At 42.6% G+C, this 25157-nt stretch overlaps 1 protein-coding gene across 2 annotated transcripts in view; it reads right to left on the bottom strand.

The window, feature by feature from the left end:
- CCDC102B (coiled-coil domain containing 102B) overlaps positions 1–25157 on the bottom strand; it is a 567471-nt gene that overhangs the window by 436870 nt on the left and 105444 nt on the right. For both annotated transcript variants that reach the window (XM_030212667.1, XM_030212657.1), the window contains exons 3-4: positions 23303–23523; positions 14979–15087 (exon numbers count right to left, since the gene is read on the bottom strand). In XM_030212667.1, the coding sequence (XP_030068527.1) occupies positions 14979–15087; positions 23303–23523 (330 nt within the window). The remainder of the gene's footprint in view (positions 1–14978; positions 15088–23302; positions 23524–25157) is intronic.

Genomic DNA, 25157 nt, shown 5'->3' with positions numbered 1-25157 from the left:
TATGGTTCCTATATACTTATGGGTTTTCAGCACACATGTTTATATATGAACAGCTGTGCAATTTGATATAAGCCACCCCTCCCCCTGCAATATTAAAAAACCATTTAACCAACCCAGAACGGCACTTGACCGCTTAAATGGCATTTAACCAGCTATCTGGCGATATTCAGTGAGGGATAGCCGGTTATCCTCTGCTGAATATTCCTGGTTAGTGCCTAGGAAACTGGCTATAGTACGTGTCATAGCTAGCTATTCCCAAATATTCAATCCATATCTGGCTATTGTAAGCGGCACATCGGGCCGCTTAAATAGCTGGTATATCTTTAGCCAATTTAAAGTGAATCAGCTATCTTTGAATATTGACGTAGCTGGTTCACTTTAAACCAGCTAAAAATAAACCAGATATTCCGGGGTTCTTTTACTAAAGCTTAGCTTGAGTTATCTGCAGCAGGGCCCATAGGAATAAATGGGCCCTGCTGCAGATAACTCGAGCTAAGCTTTAGTAAAAGACCCCTCAATGCAGATATTGAATATCCAGGCTGACTATCGGGCTTATTTTCAAAAGTGATCGCCGGACATCTTCCGACATAAATCGGGAGATGGCCGGTGATCTCTCAAAAGCGGCGAAATCGGTAGAATCAAAAGCTGCTTTTTCGAGACCATCGCCGCTTTCCCGTCACCAAGCCGACAAAAGTTCAAGGGAGCGTGTCGGTGGCGTAGCGAAGGCGGGACATGGGCAGGCATGAGCGTGGCTACCAGATGGCCGGCTTTCACGGATAATGGAAAAAAAAAAGTGGTGATAATCAGTAATTCTCCGAGTTTCCTTGGTCCTTTTATTTTCATGACCAAGCCTCAAAAAGTTGCCCCAATTCACCAGATGACCACCGGAGGGAATGGGAGATAACCTCCCCATACTCCCCCACTGGTCACCAACCCCCTCCCACACTAAAAAAAATAATAACCTTTTAGGCCAGCCTGTATGCCAGCCTTAAATGTCATACCCAGCTCCCTGACAGCAGTATGCAGGTCCCTGGAACAGTTTTTGTTGGTTGCAATGGACTTCAGGCAGGCGGACCCAGGCCCATCCCCCCTACCTGTTACACTTGTGGTGGTAACTGTTGAGCCCTCCAAACCCCCCCCCCCAAAACCCACTCTACCCACATGTAGGTGCCCCCGTTCACCCATAAGGACTAGTGGTGTAGTGTTGTGGGGAATGGGTTTTGGGGGGATTTGGGGGGCTCAGCACCCAAGGTAAGGGAGCTATGCATCTGGGAGGTATTTGTATATACCTCCCAGGTGCATAGCCGGCCATCTTTTTCGATAATACGGTTCAGCTAGCTGTTTGTGGCGCCGCCAAATAGATCAGTTGGCAATCTATTTCACCGGCGCCGTTCGATTATTCCCCTCCATGGGAGTTAGCCGGGCAACCTCCTGCGGTCAGAATATTGGCCTCAAGCTATTTTCTTCATATAAAGCAGGTTTTAGATATAGAAAAACATGTAAAATTACCCTATATTTTGCCAAGGGTTTATCATATACAGGATCTGAATTTAAAAAAAAAAACATTCATCATAACATTCTGCACATGCAGAAATTTGGGGATAAAAAGTAACTCTGCAATGTTTGCCTCAAATCAGGATGCTGAGTGCAATTATCCCACAGAGATTTGTTGAAGTTTGTGCTTTGCAATACATTTTTTCCCATGTCCTCTCCTCCAGACACGGCAAAGAATTCAATTTTTCAACAAAAGATACACTATTTAAAATTGTACATGTGAATAGACTTGCTGGGTTTCTATATTTTTATTTAGTTCCACGTTTGCCTGATCCTTGATAAAAATGAAAACACCTGTCAGAAAAGAGGGACCGAGAAAGAAAAAGAGAGTGTGAAATTAGCAACTGGTGGAGCGAGAATGAGATAGGACTAACGCAGAAAAAGATAGTGAAATGAGAACGAGATAAAATAAACTGAGTGTGACAAAGAGAAAAAGGGAGTAAAAGCTGTTTTATATGCTGTTGGCTCCCTCAAATGGCTGGCTGATTCCCACTGTTGAAGGCATTTTCAGTGAAAGAATGTTCTGCAGTCATTTTGTACATGCAAATTTGCATTGTCAGTTAAATACTGTTTGCTGGTAATCATCATAAGAACTTATTCAGCCTAGAGATATCATATTAACAAATAGCCCCATATTGTATTAATGTTCTACACAAAGCAACATGCAAACAACTCTTTGCTCCATCAGATATTCTTTTTTTTATTTTATTTTTTAAGATTTAATATTACAATTTCAAGAATAACTTTTGTACAGAAAAAAAGGAAGAATATAATCACAATATGTTTAAATTTATAAATTATTACAAGGAAAATAAGTACTTTAAACGGCATATTTTCAAAGCACTTTGGGAGGCTAAGTTCCATAGGTTTCTATGGAACTTTGGGAGGCTAACCTGCTTATAATCGAACGAGAAAAACGCCCAAGTTCCGACCTAAATCGGGAGATGGGCGTTTTTCTCACAAAAACAAATAAAGCGGTATAATCGAAAGCCGAACTTTGGACGCTTTCAACTGCACTCCGTCGCGGATGCGGACAAAGTTGACGGGGGCGTGTCGGAGGCGTGGTGAAGGCGGAACTGGGGCGTGGTTATCACCCGAACAGAGATGGGCGCCTTTCGCCGATAATGGATACGTTTGTAGCTAGAATTTAGGGCACTTTTCCTGGACCCTGTTTTTTTCACGAATAAGGCCCCAAAAAGTGCCCTAAATGACCAGATGACCCCAGAGGGAGTCGGGGATGACCTCCCCTGACTCCCCCAGTGGTCACTAACCCCCTCCCACCACAAAAAAATGATGTTTCACAACTTTTTACTTTCACCCTCAAATGTCATACCCTCCTCCCAAGCAGCAGTATGCAGGTCCCTGGAGCAGTTGTTAGGGGGTGCAGTGGACGTCAGGCAGGTGGACCCAGGCCCATCCCCCCCCTACCTGTTACAATTGTGCTGCTTAATGCTTAGTCGTCCAACCCCCCCAAACTCACTGTACCCACATGTAGGTGCCCCCCTTCACCTCTTAGGGCTATAGTAATGGTGTAGACTTGTGGGCAGTAGGTTTTGAGGGGGATTTGGGGGGCTCAACACCCAAGGGAAGGGTGCTATGCACCTGGGAGCTCTTTTACCTTTTTTTTTGTTTTTGTAAAAGTGCCCCCTAGGGTGCCCGGTTGGTGTCCTGGCATGTGAGGGGGACCAGTGCACTATGAATCCTGGCCCCTCCCACGAACAAATGCCTTGGATTTATTCGTTTTTGAGCTGGGCGATTTCATTTTCCATTATCGCTGAAAAGCAAAAACGCCCAGCTCACACCTTGGCGAATAACACATGGGCGTCTATTTTTTTTGAAAATACGGTTCACTCCGCCCCTTCACGGACCCGTTCTCGGAGATAAACGCCCATGGAGATAGGCGTTTCTGGTCGATTATGCCCCTCTAAGTGCTTTGAAAATGAGCCTGATTGTCATCCTATCTTAGTCCACAATTCTAGAGCAGGAACAAGGCACTATACTCAGGGAAAAATAATATCAATCACTAATACAAAATTAGAGACCTGAAAGGAGAGTTTCAAGAGCATTTCTAATTCAGGTTGTGGTGTAGATGTTATACCATTCTGGATTTGGAGATGGGGCTGCTGCCCTCTTAGATGCCAAGAAAGAACTTAAATGTAAAGGGTCAAAGAAAACATATTTCACAGAATTCAGTTTCACTACTCATTTACATGGAAAATTCAACCAAAAAGACCACCTAACTGAAAAACAGAAGGGCGGAACTTAAGAAAACATTGATGCCTCTTTTGAGTTGCTTTAGATACATCGAGAAATATTCTAATCTTATAACTCAAAAAAGTCTCTTCTCTATGTCGGAAAAATTGTTTTAGTATCCAATCCCTATCTGGTTGTAACACAAAAGTCACAATAAGCGTTGCAGGTTTTAAACCCAGATTGTCACCATCTAATATTTGCGTAAGATTTAAAGTTTCAAAAACAGCATCAGTTCCTTCAATTGCAGGCTGATCAAACATATTTTTTTTATAAGGCTGTAAATAGAACATTTTTGAGACTGGAGGACTGTTTCCGGTATTTTTAGTATTTCAAACATATATCTTTAAAAGTCATTAGAGGTGCAACAGATTCCTGTCTTGGAAAATTTATTAATCACAAAATTTTTGATCTCTGCTGGTTCTCCAAATTTTCGATTTTAATGTGCAATCACTTATTTTCTTTGATAATATTTGCTTGAATTTGTTGACAAAATTTTATAACTTTACTATCAGTTTCAGCACTGAAAAAAATCTGCATGGGGCGCTATTCTATAAATAGTACTCTGAGTTGGCTGCCGTTTATAGAATTGCGCGTAGAGCTGATTTCAGTGCCAAACTTTGGGCACTAAGATTTACACCAGCTGAAACCTGATATAAATCTTGCCGCATAAATTAGGTATGGATCCCCGGTATTCAGTAATACTGTGTACAACTTTAGTGAACCCCTGACTCGCCAATGCCTCTCTGATGGCCACACCCCCTTTTGAGTTGCACACTATAAGATTTGTGCTTGGATCTTTATAGAATAGTGCTTAGCAAGATGTACACTCAAATCCAAATTGTTGCCAATTAACAACAATAATTGACTGTTAACACCCAATTATTGACACTAATTGGCTCATTAGCCAATTTAAGGGCCCTTTTACTAAGCCGCGTAAGCATCTATGCACATCCAACACACGCCATAATCAAGTTACCACCCGGCTACTGAGTGGCTGTTGGAGTAATTTCATTTTTGGCATGCGTCTGAAAAATATTTTTTATTTTTGGACACGCGTATTGGAGACGCACCAAGTGGCATTTGACACGCTTAGGTCATTACTGCCCGGTTACCACGTGAGACTTTACCACTAGGTCAAAGGCTGACGGCAAGGTCTCAGACCCAAAATGGACGCGCGGCAATTTTCATTTTGCCACACATCCATTTTCGGCACAAATTTTAAAAAGGCATTTTTTACAGGTGCGCTGAAAAATAATTCTGCATGAGCCCAAAACACATGTGTACACTACTGCAGGCCATTTTTCAGCACGCCTTTGTAAATGGACCACTTAATTGTGCACACATCTCAGAAAGCATGCAATGTGTGTGCAGAAATTTGCAAGTCATTTATAGAATCTGGGAGATAATTTTCCTTCAGTTTAGCCACCCATTTATTTATTCCAATGACTTTTATCTCTACCCATCTTATCTTTCTATATGTTTCAACTGCATCCCCTCCTCCCCCTTCAGTTGCCTGTTAAGGAATTTCATTTGTATTGTACTGACATTGTGAATAGTATATCAATGTTATTTGAATGTTGTAAATTTCAGTTTATTAAGCTGTTTCAATTATATTGTTGTTCTCGTGAGCATCACTTGGGCGTTATATTAATGTTTCTAGTGTGTTGCCTAATAAAGGGCTCCTTTTACAAAGCCACGCTATCAATTCCGTGTCAGTAAATGTGATAAATACCACAAGATTTTAATGGGCTTCTTTGCTTGTGTCACACCGGAATTGCTAGCGTGGTTTTGTAAAAGGAGCACAAGGGGTTTCATTTATATTGTGCTGAAAACAGAATTATCCATGCTGTCTATTACAGTACATCATTTGTATTCTGCAAACATTTATCATATTTCCGTATATGATTGTTCTACACTACCGTTTTAACATATATAATTCTGACACTGTAACATGTTATTCCTATTGCTAGAATTTAATTTGCCTGTTTCCAAGTTTACCTCATTTAGGGGTCTATTTACCAAGCTGCAGTAAGAAGGGCCCTGTGCTAGTGGCAGGGACTGTTTTTGCCATGCGCTGTGGCCCTTTTTACCGTAGTGGGTAAAAAATACTGAAAATAGCCACGGCTATACGGTAAGATTGCTCTTACTGCATGGCTATGCGAGGGGGAGAACTTACAGCCACCCATTGAGGTGGCGGTAAAGGCTCCTGCGTTAACCCAGCAGTAGCCAGGTAGTTCTTAGCGCTGCCCAATTACCACCAGGTCAGTACTGCACTAAAAATTACAGCCCTATTTTTCCCAGCACAGGAAATAGCACACATTTGGGATGGAACTACCTTTGATGCCTGCTTTGGATTGGTGGTAGCTGCAGATTAACGTGCGTTAAGCCCACATTGGGCTTATCACCACTTACTGAAAGGGACCCTTATCGAATTTATGCTTATATTTGGCCATTTGACCATTCTAATGCTGTTTTATGTCAAGCTATACTTATTTTACACCATCTTAGGTGAATCTCTTCATAAAAGTGGTTAATAAATAAATAAAATAGAATATTGACATATACCTGCACATGTGTGCACATTCACCGATAAATGATGAAAATCCACCTAAGCATGATTTTATAAATACAGACATATCTTATATAGCATGTAATTGACAGGTGGATGCGTATATGCGGAACATGGGTGGGTACATACACTTCCAGCCAGTGGTGGTCCTTGGCTGGCTGCCACCCGGGGCAGATCACCGCCCCCCCCCCCCCCACCGGGTGCAGCACGCCCGTCCGGCGCATCGACACCCCCCAGCGGGTCAACACCCCCCTAGGGTGCATTCTTACCTGCTGGGTGGTTCCCTGCTCCCTCTACCCTGGAACAGTAACCTGTCCTGGGGCAGAAGAAGCAGGGAATCAGTGGAGCCGACAGCCACGCGGCTGCTTTCTGCACTCCTCCAGCGGCATGCACCCGGGGCGGACTGCCCCTAACGCCCCACCCTCAGTATGCCACTACTTCCAGCATTAAGGCATAAATATTTACACCAGTTTTATGGCTGACATAAGTGCTTGCATCTAAATCTATATGCATATATATAACCAATTATGATAGTATTAAATAAAGGAAAAAAAGTGTCTAATTTCTTTTACAGAATAGACTCAATTAAGTGACCTCTAGTGTCCTATATGTAGATACATTAATAGCATTGCCCTCTGCAAGTTTATATATGTATGTGCTCTTTTCCAAGGATGGGAGTTCCATAAATTTCATCAGATTCTCAAAGGGGTCTGTGAACCAAGAAAGGTTAATAGCCACCAATCTAGAGTGGCAAAAGTAGTAAACCAAAGCAATGTGCAAAAATCCAAAATGGATGTACTGAATAGAAGGGAAGAGATTGGTAAGCTCAGCTCAGGTAAGGGACCTTCTAGTGATGGTGTCTGAGGATCTCAAGGCAACGAAACAATGTGACAAGGCGGTGTCCACAGCCAGAAGGATGCTAGGCTGCATAGAGAGGGGTATAACCGGTAGATGAAAGGAGGTGTTGATGCCCCTGTACGAGTCATTGGTGAGGCCCCACTTGGAGTATTGTGTTCAGTTTTGGAGGCCTTAACTTGCTAAGGATTCAAAAAGACTGGAAGCAGTTCCAAGAAAAGTGACAAAAATGATATGCAGTTTGTGTAGCAAGACATATGAAAAGAGACTTAGAGGGGCATAATCGAACGCGAATGCCCATTTGTAAAAACGTCCATCTCCGAGAACGGGTCCGTGAAGGGGCGGGCCGAACTGTATTTTCGAAAAAAATGGACGTCCATCTTTTTTTTCGAAAATACATTGGATTAGGGCGTTTTTTGAGCTGGGCGTTTTTGTTTTTTAGCAATAATCGAAACCGAAGTGTCCCAGCTCAAAAACGACCAAATCCAAGGCATTTGGAGTTGGGAGGGGCCAGCATTCGTAGTGCACTGGTCCCCCTGAGATGCCTCTATGCCAGCCTCAAATATCATACCTAGCTCCGTGACAGTAGTATGCAGGTCCCCAGAGCAATTTTACTTTAGTTGGTGCTGCGCAGGACCCATGCAGAGAGGAAAAATCGGAAGAAAAAAAAAACAAGCAAGCAAGTGCAGTCAGGGACGTCCAAATTAAAAGATAGTAAAAGGGGGAATTGAACCAGCAACCTTTTGATTACAAGCTCAGTGCTCTAGCCAGTGCACCACTGATTAGACATCCTTCCCTTTCCATTAAGTCTCTCCAAGTTTCTGTCAGCCAATCACAGCTCATTTAGCTGACATCTGTGTCAGCTAAACAGCGGTGATTGGCTGACAGAAACTTGAAGGGACTTAATGGAAAGAGGAGGACGTCTAATCAATGGTGCAGTGGCTAGAGCACTGAGCTTGTAATCAGAAGGTTGCTGGTTCAATTCCTCCTTTTACTATCCTGGTAATTTAGACGTCCCTGACTGCACTTGCTTGTTTTTTTTTTTCTTCTGATTTTTCCTCTCTGTATGGGTCCCGCACAGCACTAACTAAACTAAAGTTACTTCGGGGACCTGCATACTGCTGTCATGGAGCTGGGGATGACATTTGAGGCTGGCTTACAAGTTGGGAAAAGAGTGTTTAACATTCGGGTTTTTTTGGTGGGAGGGGGTTAGTGACCACTGGGGGAGTCAGGGGAGGTCATCCCCGGTTCCCTCCGGTGGTCATCTGGTCATTTAGGGCACTTTTTTGGGACCTGTTCGTGAAAAAAACGGGTCCAACAAAAGTGACCTAAATTCTCTCTGAAAACGCCTTTCTTTTTTCCATTATCGGCCGAGCACGCACATCTCTGCTCAGCCGATAACCATGCCTCAGTCCCGCCTTCACCACGCCTCCAACACGCCCCCGTCAACTTTATGCGTTCCCGTGACAGAGTGCAGTTGGAAACGCCCAAAATCGGCTTTTGATTATACCGATTTGGGCACCCACAAGAGAAAGACGTCCATCTCCTGATTTAGGTCGGAATTTGGGCGTTTTTCTCTTTCGGAAATAAGCCTCTTGATGACCTGAACACGTATACTATGGAGGAAAAGAGAACCAGGGGTTATATGATACAGATGTTCAATTATTTGACAGGTATTAATCCGCAAACAAAACTAGGGAAGGTGTTAGAACTAGAGGATATGAATTGAGGTGGAAGGGAGGAAGACTCAGGAATAATGTTGGGAAGTATTTTTTTCACTGAGTGGGTGATGGAATGCCCTACCGCAGATGTTTGGATGTTTTACAGCCATAATGGAACAAAACAAAAACGTCTTGGGCTGAAACTTCAATGTTTTGGTCTAGACCTGTTTTTAGAATGAACAAGACACAAAAAGATGCCCTAATTGACCACTGAAGGAAATCAGGGATGACTCTCCCCTTACTCCCCCAGTGGTCACTCACCCCCCCCCCCCATCCTCCGAAAATGTTAATAAATGTATTACTTACAGCTTCTAAGACAGCCTCACATGTTAGAGCCTGGTATATTAGAGCAGGATGCAGGTCCCTGGAGTAGTGTAGTGGTGGGTGCAGTGCACTGTAGACAGGTGGACCCAGACCCATAACTCCCCCACCTGTTACACTTGTGGTGGAAACTGTGAGCCCTCCAAAAGTCACCAGAAACCCACTATACCCACATATAGGTGCTCCCTTCACCTATAAGGACTATTGTAGTGGTATACAGTTGGGGGTGGTAGGATTTGGGTGGCTTTTGGAGAGCTCAGCAGACAAGATAAAGGAGCAACAGTGAGATGTGTACCTGGGATGATTTATATGATGTCCACAGCAGTGCCCCCCCAGGGTGCCCCATTGCTCTCCTGGGATGTCTGGGGAACCAGTCTACTACAAATGCTGGACCCTCCTATATCCCAATGGCTTGATTTTCAACGTTTTTCAGTTGTAATTTTTTTTTTTTTTTTCAAAAATGGCCTAAAAAGATAAATGTGCAAAGCACAAAAAGATGTTACAAACGGTATTTTCTGTGGGGGAAAAAAAGGATAGATGTTTTGCTTTTCGAAAATAGCTATATTTCCTATTCGGATTTGGGGCATTTAGTGCAAAACTTTTTGTCTTACCACCCAAACCCACTTCTCCTCTACCTCCACTCTCTATCTCAGTTGATAACACCCTCATCGTCCCCGTCTCATCTGCCTGCAACCTCGGTGTCATCTTCGACTCCTCTCTCTCCTTCTCTGCGCACATCCAGCAGATAGCCAAGACCTGTCGCTTCTTCCTCTATAACATTAGCAAAATCCGCCCTTTCCTCTCTGAGCACACCACCCGAACTCTCATCCACTCTCTCATTACCTCTCGCCTTGACTACTGCAACCTACTCCTCACTGGTCTCCCACTTAGCCACATATCCCCTCTTCAGTCCGTTCAGAACTCTGCTGCACATCTTATCTTCCTCCTGAACCGATACACTCACATCACCCCTCTCCTCAAGACACTTCATTGGCTTCCGATCAGGTACCGCATTCAATTCAAGCTTCTGCTACTAACCTACAAATGTACTCGATCTGCAGCCCCTCCTTACCTCTCAACCCTCATCTCCCCTTACATTCCTACCCGTAACCTCCGCTCTGAAGACAAATCCCTCCTTTCAGTACCCTTCTCCACCACCGCCAACTCCAGGCTCCGTCCTTTCTGCCTCGCCTCACCCCACGCGTGGAACAAACTCCTCGAGCCCATACGTCAGGCCCCCTCCCTGCCCATCTTCAAATCTCTGCTTAAAGCCCACCTCTTCAATGTCGCCTTTGGCACCTAACCTCTACACCTCTACCCAGGAAATCTAGACTGCCCAACTTGACATTTCGTTCTTTAGATTGTAAGCTCATTTGAGCAGGGACCGTCCTTCTTTGTTTATTTTGTACAGCGCTGCGTAACCCTAGTACACGCTCTAGAAATGTTAAGTAGTAGTAGTAGTAGTAAAACGTCCAAAGTTCGACATAGACGTCATATCAAAAATGCTCCTCTAATTGTAGGAGAAATAAATAAATACACAAATTGTATTCTTTTTTTTTTGTGCACAAATAAACAGATACTGCCAAAACATATTTGTAGTACTTGAAAATATAACACAGAGATGCATTATTTAGTGAGCTTGCTTTGGAAAGCTCACTTGATACACTGGAGAATACATTTTTAAATCTTCCTTTATCTTTACCAGTGAAAACAATTCTACAAAACCTAAAGAGTAGTAACAGCACACAGATGAACAAATAGTGAAATACCATCTGTCATTCTTATAAATATGAATATATGACTGCATTGCAACAACTTTACATGTTGCATTTACACTGTATTTACATTTACATGACATTTCCCTCTGCCGTCATGTTTATTCTGGGGGTGACTTTCCGAAATCCCCTGTTTCCTTTTGTCACCCCCACCCTCTAGTTTAGACATTTAAACTAGAGGGTGAGGGTGACAAAAGGAAACAGGGGATTTTGGAAAGTCACCCTCAGAATAAACATGATGGCAGAGGGAAAGGTCATGTAAATATAAAAAAACACCCGTAGTCCAAGTAAAAAAGTTAAAAACTTGCAAGCCCTGATGTTTGAAGAAAACTTGGATATTGTTGCTATTACAGAGACATGGTTCAACGATTCTCATGAATGGGATGTGACCTTACCGGGCTATAATCTTTTTAGGAAGGATAGAGAGGGCTGAAGAGGTGGAGGAGTGGCTCTGTATATGAGAGACAATATCAGAGCAGCTGAAATACGGGAAACCTGGGGAAAAGAAGAAGCTTTATGGATCGCCCTGGAAAGAGAAGATGGAACCTACATCTACACGGGGGTTATCTACAGACCTCCTGCGCAAATGGAGAAGTTAGACAAGGATCTGATAGAAGATATTCAAAAGATTGGTATGAAAGGGGAGGTGCTACTCTTCGGAGATTTCAATTTGTCTGACATGGATTGGAACGTCCCATCTGCAGAATCAGAAAGAAGTAGGGAGATTGTGGATGCCTGTCAAAGTGCCTTGCTCAGACAAATGGTGATGGAACTCACAAGGGAAGGGTCAATGCTGGATCTAGTGTTCACTAATGGAGGTAGTGTTTCCGATATCCGGGTGGGTGCCCACCTATGTAATAGTGATCATCACACCGTATGGTTTGTTATAAGGGTGAAGGCAGAGAGCGGACACACAAAACTCAAAGTACTGGATTTCAGACGTACTGATTTTGATAAAATGGGTGAATACCTGAAGAAGGAGCTGTTGCTTGGGAAGGCATAGGAGAAGTGGAAAAACAGTGGTCCAAGCTAAGGCTGCTATAAAATATGGGCGACTGATCTTTTTGTGAGGAAATAACAAAAACAAGAGAAGCAGGAAGCCTATATGGTTCTCCAAACAAGTAGCTGAAAAAATAAGAGCAAAAGAGGCTTTGTTCAAGAAATACAAAAGAACGCAACGAGAGGATCACGGAAAAGATTATCCGATTAAACTCAAAGAAGCGAAGAGGGAATACGACTAGCGAAAGCACGAGCAGAAGAAAAAATGGCTAAAGATGTAAAGAGAGGTGACAAGACTTTTTTCAGATATATTGGAGAAAGGAGAAAGAGTAGGAATGGAATTGCGAGACAGAAAGATAATAGAATGGCTATCTGGAGATTGATGAAGATAAAGTGAACGTGCTAAACAATTATTTTCTCTTCGTTGTTCACAGGGAGGAAAATCCTGGAGAAGGACCCGCGGTTGGCTGCCGAGGGAACATCTGGGATGGAGTGGATAACTGTGGCCATTACAGAAGAAAGAGTTTAGAACAGCTGGAGAATCTGAAGGTGGACAAAGCTATGGGGCCAGATGGGATACACCCCAGGATACTGAAGGAGCCAGAGAGGTCCTGGCGGGACCTCTTAAAGATTTATTTAATAGATCTTTAGAGATGGGAGAGGTTCCGTGAGATTGGAGACGAGCGGATGTGTTCCCTCTTCACAAAAAAGGAGACAGGGAAGAAGTTGGAAACTACAGACTGGTAAGTCTCACGTCGGTGGTAGGAAAAATAATGGAGTCGCTGCTGAAAGAAAGGATAGTTAACTTTCTAGAAGCTGACAGGTTACAGGACCCCAGGCAACATGGCTTTACCAAAGGAAAATCCTGCTAAATGAATCTTATTGACGTTTTTGACTGGATGACCAAAGAAATGGATGAGGGACGTGCGCTAGATGTAATCTAAATGGACTTCAGCAAAGCCTTTGATACAGTCCCACACAGAAGACTCATGAATAAGCTGAGAAGGTTGAACTTAGGACTGAAATTGGTGAACTGGATAAGAAACTGGTTGACCGGCAGGTGGCAGAGGGTAGTAGTAAATGGAATCCGCTTGGAGGAAAGGAAGGTGAGCAGTGAAGTTCCTCAGGGGTCGTTGCTGGGGCCTTTTCTGTTTAATATATTTGTGGGAGATATTGCTGAAGGGTTGGAAGGAAAGGTGTGCCTTTTTGCGGATTACACGAAAATAGCCAATAGAGTGGATACCCTGGTGGGAGTAGAAACAATGGGATCTCCGAACGTTAGAAGAATGGTCAAGGGTATGGCAGTTAAAATTTAATTCCAAGAAGTGTAGAGTGAGGCACTTGGAGTGTGGAAACCCAAAAGAGAGATACCGGATGGGAGGGGAGAGATTAGTAAGCTTGACTCAGGAGAGTGACCTTGGGGTGTTGGTGTCGGAGGATCTGAAGGTGAAGAAACAATGTGACAAGGCGACGGCCATGGTCAGAAGGATGCCAGGCTGTGTAGAGAGGGCCATAACCAGCAGAAGAAAGGAGGTATTGATGCCTCTCATTGGTGAGGCCCCACTTGGAGTATTGTGTTCAGTTTTGGAGGCCATATCTTGCTAAGAGATGTAAAAAGACTGGAAGTGGTGCAAAGAAAAGCTACAAAAATGGTATGAGATGTGCGTTGCAAACCGTATGAGGAGAGACTTGCTGACCTGCACATGTATAACTTGGAGGAAAGAAGAAACAGGGGTGACATAATACAGACGTTCAAATATTTGAAAGGTATTAATCCACAAATGAACCTTTACTGAAGACGGGAAGGTGGTAGAACTAGAGGACATGAATTGAGGTTGAAGGGGGGCAGACTCAGGACTAATGTCAGGAAGTATTTTTTCATGGAGAGGATGGTGGATATGTGGAATGCCCTCCCACGGGAGGTGGTGGAGATGAAAACGGTAATGGAATTCAAACATGAGTGGGATAAACACAAAGGAATCCTGTTTAGAAGGAATGGGTCTGTGGAATCTTAGCGGAGATTGGGTGGTGATGCCGATAATTGGGAAACAAAACGGGAGCTGGGCAGACTTCTACAGTCTACACCCTGATCATGACGGAATAGATAGGGATAGGCTGGAGTGTAAACTTTAAGGGGTTTCGATGTTAGCTTCAGAACTTAGTACAAGAACAGTACTGGGCAGACTTCTACGGTCTGTGCCCTGAGAAAGGCAAGGACAAATCAAACTTGGGTATACATATAAAGTATCACATACCATGTAAAATGAGTTTATCTTGTTGGGCAGACTGGATAGACTGCCCAACTATATGTTACCTTAATCTATTAAGGAAACCAACAGAGCAATTTATATCAGTATAATAATTTAACAGATATGTCTCCTTTTTATAAGTATATCATAGTTTTGTATGATAGTTCTATCTCAAATAATTTTACATGCATATTTTATTATTTTCTGCATTTTTTTCCATTCTGTCTAGTTCTGCCAGAGCACAAGCTTTGTTCCTAAGAAAAATTAAATTTTCTGTACTTAGATAGAAAGGGGTGCCTGTTCGAAGGTGATATAAAGATTTGCAACAGAGTAGACGTAACAAAAGGAGGTAAATAAGATGAAAGATAACTTTTAAAAATTCAGTAAACTAGTCAATAAAAGTACAAAAAATGCATTTAAAGGGAAGAAATTCAACAGCCAAATGTCTTTTTGGAGGTGAAGAATCAGTAGTCAGTCTGTGTGACAAAGCAATTGGTTAGGAAAAGGTTTCAGTTCATTTTCAAGCTCTGTCTGTTTCAACCCAGTGCAGTAAGCCCCCCTTCATCTCAGAAAATTTATGACACAATATACATTACACAGAAGCTAAGAGAGAATTGAACAGCAAATTTGATTTTCATGCTTTTTGTTTTCCTTTTCTCCAAGAGGTAATTTGTTTGGGTACCTGTTTCACAGTCTCCTGCTTGGAATTGCTTGTTTCCTCATATTTCAGACTCCACTGTGACAAGTCTGATGCCAGCATTCCTATCTGCATTTCAGTACAGTTGCTTACCCTAAAAACAGTTTTTAGAGATTTGTCATTCAAGACATTCTATACATTTTTCAAAATGTTCTTAATATAGACATGCACCCACTGTCTTGATTCTTCTTTAAATAGTTTTTGCCATAAATAAAGTTATGGAAAAAATTACATATTACTGTTGACTAGAACTGGGACATAGATAGATCTATAATTAATAGCCCTAGACTATCACCTTTAATGATTTGCATAGCTGAGGTCCGTATGGCAGCCCTCTCATGAATTCAGAATACTTGATTCCTGTTTCTGGCTATTAGAATATAAGTTACTTAATCAGGTGTGGGATTTAAACAATAAACCTGGTGTTGGATATCACTCAATTCTTAATGTCACCAGAATCATAATCACTAATATTTTTGTAAAATTTTTATGCTGTGCTCAGTAACACTGTCGTGCCCATTAAACCAAATCAAACTCTGGAAAGGGTACACAGTCACCAAACAGTCACCCAGCTTTAACAGCAGGGAGGAGCAAGTTTAGATATCTCCCCTGTTTTTTGATAGATTGAAGATTAATTCCCTTGAAAAAGCTTTGAAGTGAAACGTGGCTCCACGTTGGGGATTATTATGGAGTCAGAGATTTTAACCACAAAGCACTAGTTTTATGGTGTCTGGAGGTGCTACAGTCAGCGCACATCACCAATCAAGATAAGTTTCATTTTCCTATAAGTTTTTACATTATATTATATCCAGAGCATTCAGCTCGTAATTGAAAACGGAAGGAAGGAAGGGTATGTGCGATGATGTTTGGTGACTGTGTACCCTTTCCAGAGTTTGATTTGGTTACTGAGCACAGCAAAAAAATTTTACAAAAATATTAGTGATTATGATTCTGGTGACATTAAGAATTGAATTATTAGAATATAAGAACATAAGAATAGCCGTACTGGGTCAGACCAGTGGTCCATCTAGCCTAGTATCCTCTTTCCAACAGTAGCCAAGCCAGGTCACAAGTACCTGGCAGAAACCCATTAGTGGTAACATTCCATACTACCAATCCCAGGGTAATTAGTTGCTTCCCCATGTTTGTCTCAATAGCAGACTATGGACTTTTCCTCCAGGAACTTGTCCAAAGCTTTTTTTTAAACCCAGATACACTAACCGCTGTTCAATCTGGATGAGGCTGGACATGCTATTAGAGCACAATTTGAGGGCTTTGGCTGAAGAATAGAGGACTTGCCGTTGTTCTTTTGGGACCTGATTTGCCCTTATTTTTATACCTCTGGAGGTCAAATCAAAAGCCTAGACAGCAACCCATGGATTCTATAAATGGCGTGCAAATTTACATGTGTAAAATTCTGCACTATCCAAAGATGTGTGTACAACTAAATTGGCTAATGAGCCAACTAGTACCAATAATTGGGTGCTAATGATCAATTATTGGCATAAATTGGCAACATTTTGGATCTGCGCTACATCTTGCTAAGCGCTATTCTACAAAGATCCGCATGCAAATCTTACGGTATGCAAATCAAAAGGGGTGAGGCCATGCGAGGGGCATGGGCAGGTTGGGACATTCACGAAAGATGCACTCAGTATTACTGAATACTGGGGATTCACGCCTAACTTATGCTCCAGGATTTACACCAGGTTGCAGTTGGTGTAATCCTCATACCCAAAGTTTGGAAGAGAAATTGTTTTTAAGTGCTACTCTATAAACAGTGCACAACTCAGAGTGCCATTTATAAAATACCATTTTGCATGTTTTTTTCTTAGCACCATTTACTGAATCTAGTCCCAAGTGTCATAAACAGCAGATTCAGAAATCATTCCCTCTATTGCTATAAACTTGCACACACAATTTTACACTTAACATTCATGAAAGTTATTGGCTAGTGTCAGTTAGGCATATCTTAATTTGGGGGCCCTTTTACTAAGCCGCGTAAGTATCTACGCACGTCCAACGTGGGCCAAAATGCAGTTATCGCCTGACTACTGCATGGCTCTTGTAGTAATTTCATTTTTGGCACATGTCCGATACACGCATCTGAAAAATATTATTTTTTATTTTGGGGCGCGCGTAAAAGGATGCGCGCCAAGTGCCATTTGACACATCTAGGTCATTACCGCCTGGATTCTTTACTGCTAGGTCAGTGGCTGGCGGTAAGTTTGCAGACCTAAAATGGACTCGTGGCAATTTTGATTTTGCTACATGTCCATTTTTACCCCACCAAAAAAGGCATTTTTTTACAGGCACACTAAAAAATGGATCGGCATGTGCCCAAAACCCGTGCCTACACTACCGTAAGCCATTTTCTAGCACACCTTAGTAAAAGGACCCCTCAATAATTAGCTGTTCATTGGTGTTAACAAACAATTTTTGGTTACAGTTGGCATAATTGACAAAAATTGGCACTAAGTAGCTGTTATAGTTTTGCACTAATTAGCAGTGGGGGATTCTAGAAATCAGGGGCGTAGCTATGGGGGGCAACGGGGGCCTGGGCCCCAGCAAATTTCATCCAGACCCCTGGTTTGGCTGGCAGGGGGTCCCCAACCCCCAGCCAGCTGAAATCTTCTTCAGCGTTAGTCTTCGGCGCAGCCGCATTCGCTGCCCTGCTCTTCTTTCTTCTTGCTCCTCCTGTGCATGCTGATGCTCCTTTACATGAAACTGAGAAGGAGCGTCAATGTGCACAGGACAGGAGGAGCAAAAAGGTATTTGTTTGCGAGGGGAAGCGGCGAGGCGGGGAGGACGAGGAGGCGCATCAAAGATTAAGGCAGATTGCCTCTGCCAGCATTGGGGCCTTCCCTCTATGGCATCCTGCCTCCCACTGTGCAATTTCCAGTATACATATGGGCAGGATACCGTTGAGGAAAAACCCAGCAATCAAGACAAAGTTGGAGGACCTGGGGAAGGTGAGGGACAGATGCAGGATCCAGGGGAAAGATGGGAGACAGACATTTGAACCAGGGATAAGTAAGGGACAGGTACTAGAACCAGGAATAGGTGAGGGGCAGATACTGAACTCGAGGTGGGGAGGAGGTTAAGGAACAGATGCGAACTCACAGAGGGAGGTGGTAGAGAGAGAGAGAGAGAGAGATGTTGGACCTATGGGGTATGGGAAAGAGATGCTGGACCTATTGGGGGGAAGTAGGGAGGGGAGAGATGCTAGAATTGTTAAGGGTGGGTGAGAGAGAAATATGATAGACCCCTGGGGGGGGTAGGAGTGGGACATGGAGACATGTTGGATCTTGGGGGGAGTGGGAAAAGGGAAATAAAGATGTGTTGGATCTAGGGAGAGAGAGAAATGGAGATATGCTGGCTCTGGAGGGAGAGGGAATTAGAGATGTGCTAGATTGAGGGAAAAGGGAAATGGAGATGTGCTGGAGCTGCAGGGAGGAGAGAAATGGAGATGTGCTGAATCTAGAGAGAGAACTATGGAGATGTACTTTATCTGGAGTAGGGAGAGGGAAATGGAGTTGTGCTAGACCTGGGGGGAGAGGGATTAGGATGTGCTACACCTGCCTGGAAGGGAGGATAGAGAGACTAGATTGGAGCAGGGGAAGAGAAGGAGGAAATACCATACCCAGGAGAGGAGACAAGAGGGAAGAGACAGGGACCAAATTGGGGGGTATGGTAGAACAAAAGAGGAGAGACACTGGACCCATGGAGGGAGAGAGGGAGATATGACAGACCACAAGTGGAGCAGGGAGGAGAGAGGGAGGGATTCTGAACCCAATGTGGGCAGGTGCGGGAAGAAGGGAACAGAGAAGGGAGAGACAGGGCACAGAGAAGAATTGCTGGGCATGGAATAAGCATAGGAATATGAACACATTGGGGCAATGACTGAAGAGTGGTGGGATAGGGACACAGAAGAGAAATGTTGTATATAAGGGAAGGCTAGAAACACTTTGAACATGGGAGAAGACAGGAACAAGGACATAGCAGTGGAGTAGCCATGGGTGGGCCTGGGTGGGCCAGGGCCCACCCTTTTTGGACTCTGGCCCACCCAAAATCGTGCACTCTTGCTATGGCATGTAGAGGTCTTCAAACCCCGTCAGCTGAAGATTTCCTCCTTCTCAGGCAGCCAGTGCTCTTTCAAACGGCAGCTGTCAGCACTTGCCTCGAGCTGAAACCAACACCAGCTCCTCTTCACATGCTTAGTTTTCATGCATGCACAGCCTACAGGCCGTGGCATCAGCTCAAGGAAAGTGCTGCTGGCTTGTTTGGAAGAGTACTGATTGTCTGAGCAGGAGGAAATATTTAGCTGGCGGGGTTTGTAGATCCCCTCTTGCTCAGGTATTTAATATTGTGGGCTTGCAGGTGGAGGGAGGGATGAAGAGCAGAGGGGAGCTAGGGACAGGGGGAGGGCATGAATTCCATGCCCACCCACCTTGGACTCAGGCCCACCCAAAATTGGCTGTCTGGCTACGCCCCTGGGACATAGAGGAGAGATGCTGGACAGGATAGACAGAGATGCAATGAGAAGATGTAACAGAACAGACCATTGCAACCACTCACTATTATAAATTTAGCAACCTAAACAACTGAAATATGGCTTTTGAGACCAAAGGAAAGGGAGGTTCAAGAAAAAACTGAATTAGAACAATAACTCTTTGGGACTGATTTTCAGCCTCCATCAGTCAGCAGTTTTTAAGTCACAGATGGGTATGGGCAGAATTAAGCTACGATGCTCAATGCTGGGCCATACCCAGGCACTGTTTTGTCCTCTGACAGCCTTTCCCTAATTGTAATGTGGCTCTGGGGTGGTGTGTGACACTTTTTCTGTCATTCTCAATGCAGAGTTACATGAGCGTTGCATTGTGGGGGGTGTAGTTATCAGGCAACATGACTCACTAGCCTGTCTGCATAGAACTGTTATATGATTGGTTATGCTATTGCTAGTTGGCAGGGTCTGTTCCAATTGGTGGTTTTCCCCTGCTCTCTGGGTCAGAGTGTGCCCTTTTCTGTACCCTTTAGTCTGAGGTAGGCTCCATTTCTTAGACAGTACAGAACCCTTTCCTGCATTACCCTCTGTTAGAGTACTTAGTTTTTACCTTGAATATATCTTACTAAAAAAAAATATCGTATTCCATTCAACCAGCTCTGAGCTAATGTTGTTTTCAGAATCACGGAGACTCTTTGCCGTTGGGGCAGAACCTCTGATCTAAAGTTGACTGTGAGTAAACATTGTGTTATTCAAATAAAGGACTTAGCGTGTACTAAAAACGCTAGCACACCTTAGTAAACAGGGCCCCTAAGAAGTTATTCTACTACTAGTACTACTACTTACTTTATAGCACTATTAGGTCTACACAGCACTGTATACAAAACACATATATATGAGAGTCCCTGCTCAATAGAGCTTACAGTCTATTCAAGACAGACAAAGAGGACAAATAAGTGATTAAGAAGTTATTGTGTGAGTGATTAAAACAGTGATGGGTATTGAACAGGAGTTAAAAGAAGTCTCAAAAAGGTGGACTTTTTGCCTAGATTTGAATACTGCCACAGGATGAGCTTGACATATATCTGTGTGTGCATATGCTTGTAAATGCCAAATTTCTGTATAAGCACTATAATGTAAACAGACATGCATCTTATATAGGGTGTATTTTACAGATAGGTGTACACAGAGGGAGCGCATGGGCAGTACTTACATTTAACGTACATAGCTTATGGAATACTGTAAATTACACAAATCATTGGAACTGGTCACATGCACTCGTCAGCACTATGGTTGGCATAAAAGCTTGTGCCTAACTTATGGACACATAGTTTTGCTGTTATGGTAGTATTCTATAAAGGAATCTAGGCACTGACATTTCTTTATAGAATAGGCACCCAGTTATAGAATTATCTCCCTATCGTGCAAAGCTGTGTTGATAGTGGACAAAAGGGTGGGAAAGAGGCAGCGATGGTGGCATTGATATTATAATGCACATTACTAGCAATGGAAGTGATATCTTGGACAGCTACCTGCACCTTTAAAGGTGTAATTAACTGCTTCAGTGTTACCTGCTCTACTAACAAGAGACCAGGCTGGTGGACACGAGAGTACCATTAAAGAAGGACTGCTCTCCTAAACTATTAATTGATAAAGTACTCTTAATGTGACTATTAATTTTTTGAATTTTTTGAATTTTTGGAGGGCTCTCAGAGTATTAACTCACCCTATAACATGAGAATTTGCACAACATCTGTGCATCTCATTGGGTGGTTGAGCATCTCAATCATAGAGCCTGTCCGTGGCTTTGTTCTTTTTTTATTTTAATACGTGTTCCCTTCACGGAAACCACAATAGTGCTCAAACACTTCAAAAAATGTATTAAAAGTAACAGTCCAACAAGTATCTCTCGTGCCACTATCCCTCTTGTAAAATTTCTTTGACTAATTTATAGTTCATATATTCAAGAGGCACTGTAAAGAATATTTAAATTCACTTAGCTTATCGTGAGCTTCTTCGATAACTGTATTAAATCCCCTTCCACTATATAAGTGGATCCAATATGGGTTATTTCCGATGATTATATTCCACCGCAAGCACCACACCAAGGTGATAATCTTCACACCCCGGTTGGGCTATATTGCTGTCTTCAAAACATCAAGAGTCCAACACTGCAGGGTTTCGTTGGAAAACTTCCTCAGGAACTCCAAATGTTTACAACTATTGAAACGTGGAACAAAAATCATTCCCTTTCTCTTTTCAGAAGTATTGTCTATTACTCTTACTATGAGGGTTTTATGTGATCCCTGACAGGAAATGACGTTATAAATTATACTCTTTTCCTCAATTAAGGCTGAGACTAACTAATGATCAAAAATCAGCCTGAAAAAATGAGTGTACATCATATCTGGTTCACTCACAAAAATCATTTGATTGTGCTTAAATTACTGTATTCCACTCTATACTATCATTCAAGCCATGAGGTATCAAGGTGTTAAGTTCAAAGATCCAAAATTGTTCTTTTCGAGTAAAAGAACAAAACCACGGACAGGCTCTATGATTGAGATGCTCAACCACCCAATGAGATGCACAGATGTTGGGCAAATTCTCATGTTATAGGGTGAGTTAATACTCTGAGAGCCCTCCAAAAATTCAAAAAATTCAAAAAATTAATAGTCACATTAAGAGTACTTTATCAATTAATAGTTTAGGAGAGCAGTCCTTCTTTAATGGTACTCTCGTGTCCACCAGCCTGGTCTCTTGTTAGTAGAGTAGTTATTTGATAAGTACCTAGGCATAACGTTGGGATTAGTTTTGTAATATCAGTGTTACCTGCAGCTTTGTTAACATGTGGAATTGTTTATTAATAGAAAAAATACTGGGAGCCTTCAAAAGTGGGACAAGTTCTTTAATTGTACAGCATAAATCTTGTACATCAATCTTGCATCATATGATGTACAAGATTTATGCTGTACGATTGGGGGACTTGTCCCACTTTTGAAGGGTCCTAGTACTTCTTTCTGCTCTTTGGACTTTGCTTTGTGCTTTGGACCCTCTTTGTGTTGTTAAATGTGTACTAATGTAATGACTATTTCTCCCCTCATGCTGGGCATACTTTGTTTACACTGAAAGCTTCACTTCCAAGGTTTTACTTCGTATATTAAAAATGGTCATCAATGCACTTTAAGGGCAAAACATTACCATGGCTTAGTATTTCTTTTTCTTTTTTACTTGTTACTATGTAAGCCGCATTGAGCCTGCCATGTGTGGGAAAGTGCGGGGTACAAATGTAATAAATAAATAAAATAGAGTCTTCAGGTGTGAACTGGTGTACCGAGGTTATACGTCAGGATATAAGACTTAGAATCTACAAGTCTTAGAGGCCTGAACAGGCACTGGCATTGAATATCTAGGATCAGGCAGTGACCTGGAAGTTATGTGGGTAATGGCTCATATTCAGTGACAACATTGGCATAGTTAACCAGGTAAAGACACTTAGCTCATGTGTACACCAGCACTACCCAGACATTGTTGTGGGGTTCAGAAGAGAAATTCATCAACACTGCCCAGTTATGTGCCACTGCATATCTGTGTCCAGCCCACTCAGCATGGTTTAAATGGGCAAGTGTCTGCTTAAATCCATGCTCAGTATCAACCCCATCATTTTTAATCTACTAAGGTGCATACTTAGAGATATGAACGCATACTTTTACAAATCTGAAAACAGCTGTCACATCACCTCCTTCTATTCCACAGTTTAAACCATTTTTTTGTATTTAGGATTGAGGATGTACTTTGCACTTACTCTCTTTCCTTCTGCACAGTTTTTGGGGATTCGTCTATATGTAACTGCAGGATAGACATCTTCATTAATTCGTTTTCCAGAGGCTGCACCACACTGTCCAGTCTTAACTTCATGCTTTCCAGAGAAATGTGAGAAACACCTTTGCTAAATAAATCAGGAAGCTCCAACTGGCATCTCATATCCTGGTTCTCTGTTAATGGGTTCTCCGTTATATCCATATCCTTGCAATAAAATGGAAAATGCAAGTCAAAAGCCAAAAGGAACTCTAAAAGATGCATGTGCAGTCATAAAATGGCACTGCAAGACTGAAGTGTCTTGAAGATTGGAAATAATGGATGTATAAACAATTCTTTTTTTAACTGTCAACAATTCTGATCAATTTACTTTACAGTGCCTAGTACATATTTAAGGTTTGGGGAAAAAAGTCTTAAAAGTCTGTTTTGTTTGAACATAGCACTTTCAGGTGAAAGTCCCAGGGTGCTCACTGAACAAGATTCTGCTTATCCACTTTTTTTTTAATATGAAATTTTCCGTTCCTAAACTTGCTGAAAGTTAAACCCTTGGGTAAAAGATGTGAGGTTTGAAAAGTATGCAAGCAAACTGACTTGCAGGCTTGTGAATACAAATAAAATAATAAACAAACAATATTCTATGGAGTACTGAGTGATTCAAAAACCTGATCTGAGACTATTACCAATGGACAGGGATGTGGCCAGGCCTTGAGCATACACAGTGATGCAAAGGCTCTGTGCTTAATTTTCCCCTTCCCTGTAGTCTTCATGCTACATCGCTGACCAAATAATTCTCTAAGCTGCTCCTCTTGCCATCCATTGCTCTTCTTTCCACATAGTTCACAGCTCAGATCAGGTTTTTGAAACACTCAATGCTCCATAGAATATTGTTTGTTTATTATCTTATTTGTATTCACAAGCCTGCAAGAAATAGAAGTGGGGAGGGCTGGGGGGGGGGGGACAAAGCAGAGGTACTGGGCATGCCTGAACTATGTTGTAGAGGCCAAAATGGGGAGGGGCCAAGGAGCTGAGTCAAGAGAGTACAGCAGAGATTGAAGGCTCACTATGAACTTCTATGCTAGAGGAGAAAGTGCATGGATTCTGCAACTGGGTAAAGGGGAATTTAGTATCATGGTTGTTGAATGGAGGATAGAGGAGGAACTCAAGGCCCAGTGCACAGAATTCCAGTGCTGTAATGAACAGCACTGGAGAAACACTGACTCATTAACAAGTCAGAATTATCGACTAATGCTCAACACTAAGTATGCAAATTATATGCATGCTGTTAGAGTTGTGCATTGGTCGGTAAAGGAGTGCAAGCGTTCCTGGCACATGCCCACAAGAGCTGTGCTGTAGGCATAGCTCTTGGGCATATGGCCAGTAACTAGACACCTCCTGACCCCCACAACCAAAAAAATCCCCATGGGTCCCCTTCTGACACCTAAAAACATCCCCAGAGGTCCAGTGGACCCCTTCCTGACCCCCACCCCACACGCACATATTAATAAAATCTCCTGGTGGTCTGGTGAACCCCCTGACCCCCAAAAAGAAATGAAAAGAAAATGGGTAACAAGTTATAAGGGGAGAAGAAGAGGGAAAAAACTAAAAATAGACAGTAAATCCTGAATTGGAATGGACAGTGGAGGAAGATGGGCTGAGAAGGGGGGATAGAATAAGAGATGGAAAGTCAGTAAGAAGGAAAAGGGCAAAAAAACAGAGATTAAAGACAGAGAGGGATAGACATTGGACAATAGGGGTCAGATTAAGAGGCAGGACAGTAGAGATGAGGAATATATTTGATAGGAAGAAGTGAGGGAGAGTGTAAGACAATGAAAATGTGAAGA

This window comes from Microcaecilia unicolor, chromosome 1 (assembly GCF_901765095.1).
Source record: "Microcaecilia unicolor chromosome 1, aMicUni1.1, whole genome shotgun sequence".
NCBI lineage: Eukaryota > Metazoa > Chordata > Amphibia > Gymnophiona > Siphonopidae > Microcaecilia > Microcaecilia unicolor.
The sequence above is the reverse complement of the archived record's forward strand: the minus strand, read 5'-3'. Positions and strand labels throughout refer to the sequence as shown.